Raw genomic sequence first — 9,672 nt, 5'->3', positions numbered from 1 at the left:
TTTTTAACATATGTTATTAGGATTCAATTTTTTTAAATACTTTTTACTGTTAAATAAACTTAGATTTACAGGTACGTTGCAAAGGTGGAACAGAGAGTTCCCATATAGCCGTCATTCAGTCAAACCATTATTAACATCTTATAATATTATGGCATATTTGCCAAACTAAGAAACTGACATTGATACATTACTGTAGCATATATTTTTCGGATTTTGCCAGTTTTTCCATTAACACACTTTTTCTGCTTTAAGATCTAGTCCAGAGTGCCACCTTACATTTTTCATATCTCCCCATGCTCTTTCAGTCTGTGAAAGTTTCTCAGGCTTTCCTTGATTTCATGACTTTAACACTCTTGTGGAGTACTGGTTAGGTATCTGTAGAATGTTTCTCGATATTGGCTTGTCTATTGTTTTTCTCATGATTAGACTGAGGTTTGGACTTTTGGAAAGAAGTGACGTGCTCTTCTCATCATATCAGGTATATATGATGTCACATGACATAGATATAAATGTTAGTCACTTAATTCAGCTAGTCTCTGCCAAATTTCTCCACTGAAAAATTACTAATTTTTTTTTCCATTCCCTACTCTTTTATTTGAAAGTATGTTGTTAATTTAGCCCATCCTCAAGGAGGAAGAGGGGCTGCAAATTAACCTTCATATAGGGGGGGCACATACATATATTATTTAGAAAGATAATGTAAGAAAGATTTATCTTTCTCCCCAATTTAGAAACCATTATTTATTTATATCATTATAGACATGCATATTTATTTTATTTCTGGATTTCTTTATTGTTTTCTTTTTATATTTTAAATATAAGTATTTTATAATCAAGTATTCAACAATTTTCATATCTGAAGACCCTAGGGTTTAATTATTTATTCTGGGGGGAGCTCAGCCAGTATTAAAAAGAAATTTTTTTTAATGTGAGTAATTAGGTTTGATGAAGCAGGAAAGCTTTTCATAATATTCAATCAATAATATTTCTACATTCTGAAGATATTTCATATGTAGGAAATTTGGCATTTCCTCTAGTGTTTTGGCCTAAGGAAAATATGAAGCTAGGGTGGGGAAGTGGTGATATGTCTTTTTGGCTTCTTTAATTTTTCATTATAAAACATATACATATAAGCAGACAGATTTGTATAGTGAATCCCCATGTACCCATTATGCAGCTGTAACCATGATCTTACTGCCAATTTTATTTATGCTCATCCAGTCCTCCTGTTTTTAAATATTTTGAAGCAAATCCAAGACATATTATTTAATCCATGTATATTTCAGTATGCATCTCCACAAGAGGAGGGTTCTCTTAAAACAAACAAACATACCCACAGTATTATTGTGCATACTTTTTGTAAACTTGTTCTAGAGGGATTCAGTCTATCCATATGCTGTACCATTGACCAAAAAGCAGTAACACTAGGGAATCAGATATGCCATCACTTTAAAGGAGTATTTTCTCACAAGTAGAACTTTTTCAAAATTAAATGTACTACATTGTGAGTTTGTAGGTTTTTTGCTATTGGATTACCACCTGTTAGCATCTTGCAGAAGGGATTACTTGGGTAGGGATTAATTATGTGTCTAGTGTCCTTATGTGATACCCTCCTCTCTGCATGGGACAATCTAATGAACCAAGTTGATGGTAAAGATGAGATTATGTATTGCATGTGTAAAGGATGTTCTTAAAGATTTTAGACTGGAACTCATTTGTACCAAACTACAATCCTTTGTGTTTTTGACTTTTAGTTATTTTATGCAGGAATTAGATGACCATGGTTATGATCTTTAATTTGAAAAATAATCTGTAAAGATATTCTTGCTTTCCAGAATAAGCATATTCCAATATTTGTCATGTGTGGTTTGGATGAAAGCTTTTATCTTGTCCAGAGCAGTTTTGCCTTAATGGTCTCAATTGCCATATAAGTTTAATGTAATTTATAACATTAAACAGACTTCCCCCCATTTCAGATTATCTTTGATTTATTTGTGATTATTCACTGTCTCCAAAGGAATGTGTAAGAATAAGGCACAAGCAAGATGCAATTATTCTATTACATTGCTATGCCACATAATTCACGTGATCTTTATTCATCCAAGGTACCAAACACTCAGAGGCCAGCAATCAAACTTTATTGTCATAAACATTGGACAATGCACATATGCTAACAACTGCCTCATTATTACAAAATGTTATTATGAATATGTGCTTCACCAAACATTCTACAGCTGGAAGGTAAAAAAATATAATGTAACTATCATTAAAGAACAAATTATCATTATAAAGAACAAATTAAAGAATATATTGTATGATATATTTCTGTTTTGTAAGTCCAAATTTATAAAACAGAAATAGAGTCACAGATGCAGAAAACAAACTTATGGTCACCAAGAGGGAAAGGGGGGTGGGGTGGGGAGGAATAAATTGGGAGATGAGGATTGACATATACACACTAATATATATATAAAATAGATAACTAATAAGAACCTGCTGTATAGCACAGGGAACTCTATTCAATACTAGGTAATGACCTATACAGGAATAGAATCTAAAATAAAGCGGATATATGTGTAACTAATTCACTTTGCTATACAGCAGGAACTAACACAACACTCTAAATCAACTAACAAATAAAAATTAACTTAAAAAATAATATATTGTTTAATATATATTCATCATAAACTTTAGGGGAGAAAACTATATATACGTATGTATAGTTGCAACCTCTCTAGGACACTAATTTGTTTCATCCTTTAAACATCATATTTTGTCAAATACCTATACACTTTAGCTATTTTATATATTTCATCCAAATTTCCCTTTCCCCTAAATGTCACTGTAGTCTCAATCCCTATCATTTACAATCACTCCTAATCTCATTTGAGCACTTTTATTTACCACTCATGAAACATCAAATTTATCACTATGGGCTTTATAACACTAGCCAATATTCACGACCATATCACTTATTCATGTAATAACTAACCCAAATCTCATTTATATCTTATCCATCTTTTAAGATCTGAGTAAGGTCCCATTTTCTCCATGAAATTATTTAACATCTATCCATTCAACCACCCACTAATCCCTTCATTTTTCTGAATTATTACCCTTACTTTATGTTCTATATATGAGTTCTTTGTATTATTTTGACTGATGTTTGCTTATATCTAATACTTTTAAAGGAACTGTGATTTGTTAAGAAGAAATGGATTATATATTTTGTACCTGTACCTCCTACCAATGTTCCTACAAGTAACTTTAAAAATGCTATATAAGACAAATGATAATAAATACTTGTTGAATTACATTAGCCTAAGTGGGTAATACTTTTCTCAATAATAAAGGCTATTTGTCACCAACTTAACTTTGCTGACATAGGTAAAGCTTTAACTTTTCTATTTAAACAATGCAAATTTCAATATATATCAATTAATTCACAATGATCAATAAAGATTTAATTGAATGTGGAAGGGAATTTGGAAGACACAAGTAACTGAATTGAATGTTAAATTTTTTGGAGAATGTTAACAGTTGTCATTCATTTCCCTTAAAGATTAGTAAGTTAGAAATATCTTTATTACAATAAACTGCACAGTCTCCACAAACATCCACAAATGTGTATTTTCATTTGATCCTAAAATTAGGCTAAACTCTTCACCACTTTGTATATAGAAAAACATATTGGCCTCATTAAGATTAGTAATGAGAATTGATTTTACAGGGTGTAATCTAAATTTTATGCATGTCATTCTAACTGGGCTAATGAAATTATTTTGGTTACCAGAAGCATTTCAGTCTGGCTATCTGGAGTGCAGCATTTTATATGAGCTGCCAGAAATAAAAGCATTCATTTGCACTTCTAGACAGAAAATGTGGGTGTCTACAGCCTGCCATACAGAACTAGAGAAACCAATTGGACAATAAAAACCTTTAAAGTATCTCTCCAGATGGTTGAGCTGCTGTTCTTTCACGTGAAACTGCAACACCCTACTTTAGGTGATGGCATTTCTGCCTGTGTATGAAAATTCAGAAGAAACATTTAGAACTCAAAGAACAGTATTCAGCTCTGTTGGTGATCAATATTTTTAGAATGATTTTTGGATGTGTAATCTTTATTATACCCCTGATGTTTGGGATATACAAGTTGCTTCAAATAACTGAGTAAACATGAGCTTTCTTTACAAGTGGAAGCAAATTTCTAACATCACACAAAGGAAGAAATATGGCAAAGAGATGCTAAGATTAACAAGCTTGATATCCTATTGACAACCAATAGCATTTTTTTTTAGAAGGAATGAATCAAAGACATCCCTTGTGTTTTGCTTGGTAAAAATTATGTGGGTGTCATTATAGCTTTTATGAAAAATGGCTAAATGATTATACAAATATTATTCTCAGAGACTGTTGTCTGAAATGGCAGCCAATAGCTTCTGGATATATTAGATTTTATTGGTATTGTACAGATGTGTATAATCACTGCTTTGCTTTGCTTGAATAGAAACCATCTGTTTATCTTAGGATGATTAAAGCATTTAACAAATTTAGTCCCTTTAGCAGCAGGATCTGAATTGCATTTATTTATTAATTTATTCATTATTTCATGAGATTTAAGGGAGCACTGTGAGAAGGAGTCCCTAGATACCTAAACTTCACAAAACCTGAGCTGTTAAGAATACTGACATAGACAGATAAATTTTTTTCTATAAAAGACTGCATTCAATCCATTTTACTAAAATGTTAGATTAAATATGGATTTGTTCTACCTCTAAATTAAACCAACAAATTTTATTGATTCTTTTTTTATTCTATTAGAGTGAAAATAAAATCTTGTTTTGCTTCAATCTCTTAATGTGGTGGACTACATTAATTAATTTTCCAAGATCGATTCCTGAATATATAAAAAAAATGGTCTGATCAAATCTACACTTTTTAAAGTACTGCTTGTTCCAGTTATCTATTGCTTCATAATAAAATAGCCTACAAGATTAAACAAGTATTTTGCTATATCAAGAATTTGGGGACCATTCTACTGGGTAATTCTTCTACTCCAAGTGGTGCTGACACCATTTGGTGATATTCAGCTGATGGATGGAATGAACTAGGAGTCTACGATGATTCATCACATTCACATTCTGGCGCCTAGGTGGGGATAATTACAAAATTGGAGCTCCACTGGGAGCCCTTATACATGACCCTCTATGTGTTCTGGGCTTCTTCAGAGCATGGTGGCCTCAGAGTAGCTGAACTTCTTATATGGCAATTCAAGGGCCCCAAAGAATAGTAGAAACTGCTAGGGTTCTGAAAGACTAGGCTAATAACGGTCTAGCATCACTACACAATATTTTACTGGTCAACCAAGTCATTAACACCAGGCTATTTTTAAGGCAAATGAACGGGATTCCACCTTTGAGAATGAGGGATAGCAATTAACTTGTCGCCATATTTTATCTCCCATAGTGTTGAAGTATGTTAGGGTTTTTTTTTTTTTTTGCATGTATTTTAACAAGTGAGTTTGGCTTCTCTTTCTCCTTCATCAGCTTAAACATGTAATGAATAGCTTTTCTATATATGTATTAGATTGAAATTATAAATTTTTTATAACTGTTTAAATAATTTGCATATTTATGGAAGCACAATAAAATGACCTTATACTTTTTTGAGATTTTTATTATATATTTTAAGCCTCATTTTGGGTCTAAAAAATTCATGATTTTTTACACTTTTTGTGAACTGCTTCTTTTATCATGATTAATTATATATTTTTATCACCTATTATTTTACTTAAATTATATATTTTGTAATTTTTGAGTGGAAAATTCTACTTCTTTGGGTTGCCATTTGAAAGATATTTTTTTCCAAACTTTCACTTTCATTTTGTTTTAGCTAAGTCTCAAAAGATGTAAATAGCTTTAATAGTTCTACAAAGCCATTTTTGTTCATTCTGAATATATATGGGTATATTCCTGCTATCTTGAAAATATATTCATATTTAATATCCCTTAACCTAATTTTCTTTCTCTTTTCCTTTGAAAGCTTTCATTCTATTGTTAGTTTTCTGTATGTGATCTTAGTTTTCTCTGTGGATTTGGAAACCACACATATTTTTAATTCTTTTACTGAGTGTCCATAAATATTTAACATCAATACTGAATTATAACTATGAATGAGGTGGACCTTCTTCAGTACGTTGATTTCATTCCCTCAGAAAAAGACCAAGTCCTTAGCATCTTTATTCACTAAATAACACCTCTACTCCCACTCCCCGCTTTTCTCTTTTTGTTAGACTTGTCTCATCTTTGGCTTCAGCTTTTCTAGGGTACACCATTTAGCCATATATTTAATTTTTTTCTTTTTTACTATTGATTAAATCCACCACCATTTCCTATCAATATCTGAGCTTAGTTTTTGTTTCTTGTATCTCACTCCTTCCTTCGTATGCATTTTTTTTTTCTTTTGAAAGCACATCTTTTTGTACTCCTTTCAGTGAGTATCTATGTCCCAAAGACTCTTTTTTTTTTCCCCTTAATAATTTGCTTCAGTTTAGAATTCTAGGCTGACAATTACTTTCCTTCTTCACACTTATGTTTATTGTCACTGTATTTTTCCATTTAGTTTTTTTTTTTTTTAATTAAATACTGCAATATATTTGGAAAGATTTCTGTACACAGTATTTCCAGTGGCAGATTTTTAAGATTTCGATGCAAACTGTGACCCTGTAGCACAGGGGACCGCCACTCCACGCGCAGCTGGGAATCGCGATCTCGACAGAGGTGGCAACCTCTGTGCTGAGGGACAGGATGGGCGGGATCTCGGAGCGCCTCCTCCCGGCCCGAGGTGTCTGCGGAAATCCTCCCCGCTCAGGCCCTCGTGGCCAGTCCCCATCACACCTTCCCTGAGGTGCTGCTGGTGGACAAGGCACCCCCAGCACCCGGGCCCGTCTTCAGGAACCCCAGGCGGCTGGTGCCTCCTGTCCCGGGCCTCAGAGCTCGTTGTGGCGCGCCCTGGAGACACGGCTGGTCAGGTCCTGCAGGTGCTTCTTTACCTTGTAGCCCAGCTCCTTGGCCTTCTCCTCCAGCATGGCGTAGCGCTCCTTGTTCCGGCTCACGTGCTCCCGGTCCCCAAAGCTCTCCACGTGCTTCAGTTTTTGATGAGAAATTTCCAGCTGCTTCTGGTAGTGGTTATGCTTTTCCATTTTGACTTCAAAGTGCTTCAGCTCTTCCCGAAAGGCCTCCAGCTCCTTCTCGGTGAAGTTGGCCGACTGTGCCATGTCCCACAGGTCCAGCACGCGGGGCTCCTCGAACTCGGCCTGGCCGCCGTAGCCCTGGTGGCTGACCCTCCGCAGGCGGTCGAAGCCCTGGCTGATGCCCCGCAGCTTGTCCTTCAGCTCTGCGTGTCTGCTCTGCAGCGCGTCCTCCTTCACGCAGCTCACGTCCACGGGACTGATGACGTTTTCGTGGATTTCTTCGGTCCTGCTCAGGGTGTCTAGCAGCACGTTGTACTCCTGGACCTTCTCCTTGTGATGCTGGAACTCCCGCCACAGCTTGTCCAGTTCTTCGTTGGAGAACTTCCCGGAGGTCTTAGCCTTGTGCCACAGCTTCTCCAGTCGGGGGTCCTCCAGGCTGTCGTCGGCGGGGCCATGGCTGATGTAGTTGCTGCTCACAGCCCGGGCATCCTTCCTCCCGTCCAGACCGTACTTGGCCAGGATGACGTTGAGACTGCGGACAAGCTTTGCCTCTTTTTCCCCTTCTTCATCCAAGCCTTCAGCCTTCAACTTCTTCCACTTGAACTCGTCCCATTCTTGTATCTTCAGATCAGCATGGAGCTCAGACAGCTTCAAAGGAGGAATACCGAGCCGCTGGGCCTTCTCCCACAGCTGGTTCAGCTTCTCCATGCGGAACTCCCCCCGGGGCTCGCGCTTCGAGGGCGGCTCGGGCTCATTCTTCTCCCGCGAGTACTTGCCGCCGTGGCCCGCCGCCGGCCACGCCCCGAGGAGCAGCAGCAGCAGCAGCAGCGGCGGCCGGAGCTCGCGCAGCCCGGTCCGGACCCTCCGCGACGCCATCTTTCTCCTCCCGACGCCCTGCCATTTAGTTTTGATTAAAGAAAGTGCTATCAGGACAACTGCCATCCCCTGTAAACATTCCGTATTTTGCCTGCACTAGTTTTAATATATATTTTTTATCCCTGAATAGTCTCTTTTCACTTTCATGTATCTAGATTAGAATTTATTTTTCTACCTTAGTATCTGAAATGTACCTTAGTTTGAGGACCTAAGTTACCTAGTTTCTGTGATCTTTTATAAAAATTTCTATTAAACATGTAAAGAAACCTGTTAATTTAGCCATTCATAGTTCTTAATTGGGCTTTTATTTAACATTTACCTTCCTCTCTCTTGCATCCTGTCAGTATCTCATTCTCACTTGGAATCTTTTTAATTGTTCTTGACAGTCAACTGATATTTTTGTGTGTTTCTACCTTTTGTGTGTGTGTGTGCAGGAATTTCTATCTGTTCTCCCTTTATCTCTTCGAATAAACCAAAAACACTCACTTTAAAGTCTATTTCAGATTATCCTTACATTTTAAATTTGTATGGAAACATATCTATTCTGCTTTTGGATGTCTGTCTTATGCTTAGATATCTTTATATACTATCCACTGTCATATCTCTTTGTGTGAAATTATATTTTGATCATTTCTCCATTACTCTCTATCTCTCTGTATACCTTTACCCCATCCAGCATTTTTTTTTTTTTTTTCAGTCAGCTCTTCCCTTGTGGCCTCCTGTCCAAAAAATAGGTCTTTAATCTTGGTTTGGGATGGTGCTGTGTGCTTATTTTGGGGATGTAGACAGTTTATTGTTCAAAACAGCAGGTGGCTTGGCTCTCTCTCTGGTCAAGGTTTGTGAATTTATTTTCCCACCTGCCTAGACTATAGTTTCATAAAAGCTTTAGTTCTGGGCAAAGGTCAGTGTGAGCTTTATGAAGCCCACATTTTTAAAGCTGGGGAGAGAATACGAACTACACACTTGACCTCTAGTTTCCATCCATGAGCCTGACTCTGGTCATTTTCAAGTTTTGAATGGAGGTCTTTTATAAATTTTTTTCATGGTTTCCCTGTAAGGACAGAACTTCTGGCAACTCCCACCTGCTTCCATATCAAGAGTACAACAGGTCATGGTTTCAGTCTTGCTCTCCGCTCTCTATTTTGGTGTTGGTTTTGATTCTCAAAGATCTCATTTGGGAGAGCTGACTTTCACATTTTTATTTTCTATATTTTACTTTATATATTTATTTTCTATTTTATTTTACATTTATCATATATTAACTTAGGATTTCTATGATTTGGAATAGAAATGGGGTGATTAAAATTTACAAAGCTATCATGAATGGGAGTTGAAATTTAAACCATATAAATTATCTAATTATTAATTGAAACATTTTACTCCCCATCTTTATAGTTTACTTCATAGTCACAGAGGAAATAATTGATAAAACGCTTGTGTAAGTTTTGCTTTAATTTTAGATATCAGAAAGAATACAGTTTACCTTGCTTTACATTTCTGCCAAAATAATGTGTCTGATTAAATATATACATAAAGTGTATAATATATAATCATATATGTTTTATATATCTGAAAAGGAACAATACTGAGACAAGTATTTAGGG

At 36.0% G+C, this 9,672-nt stretch overlaps 1 protein-coding gene across 1 annotated transcript; it reads right to left on the bottom strand.

Moving 5' to 3' along the window:
* Positions 1–6,666: 6,666 nt before the first annotated feature.
* Positions 6,667–8,068, bottom strand: LOC130835751 (alpha-2-macroglobulin receptor-associated protein-like). Its single transcript, XM_057707570.1, has one exon. It carries the CDS (start codon positions 8,066–8,068, stop codon positions 6,989–6,991), a length of 1,080 nt encoding a protein of 359 aa, XP_057563553.1. The 3' UTR covers positions 6,667–6,988.
* Between the last annotated feature and the right edge of the window lie 1,604 nt (positions 8,069–9,672).

Source organism: Hippopotamus amphibius, chromosome 14, assembly GCF_030028045.1.
Source record: "Hippopotamus amphibius kiboko isolate mHipAmp2 chromosome 14, mHipAmp2.hap2, whole genome shotgun sequence".
Classification (NCBI taxonomy): Eukaryota; Metazoa; Chordata; class Mammalia; order Artiodactyla; family Hippopotamidae; genus Hippopotamus; species Hippopotamus amphibius.
Note: the sequence above shows the minus strand (reverse complement) of the source record. Positions and strands in the feature narration are given on the sequence as shown.

Excerpts from the sequence above, each read along its gene's own strand:
- LOC130835751 (XM_057707570.1), bottom strand. The coding sequence starts at position 8,068 with ATGGCGTCGCGGAGGGTCCGGACCGGGCTGCGCGAGCTCCGGCCGCCG.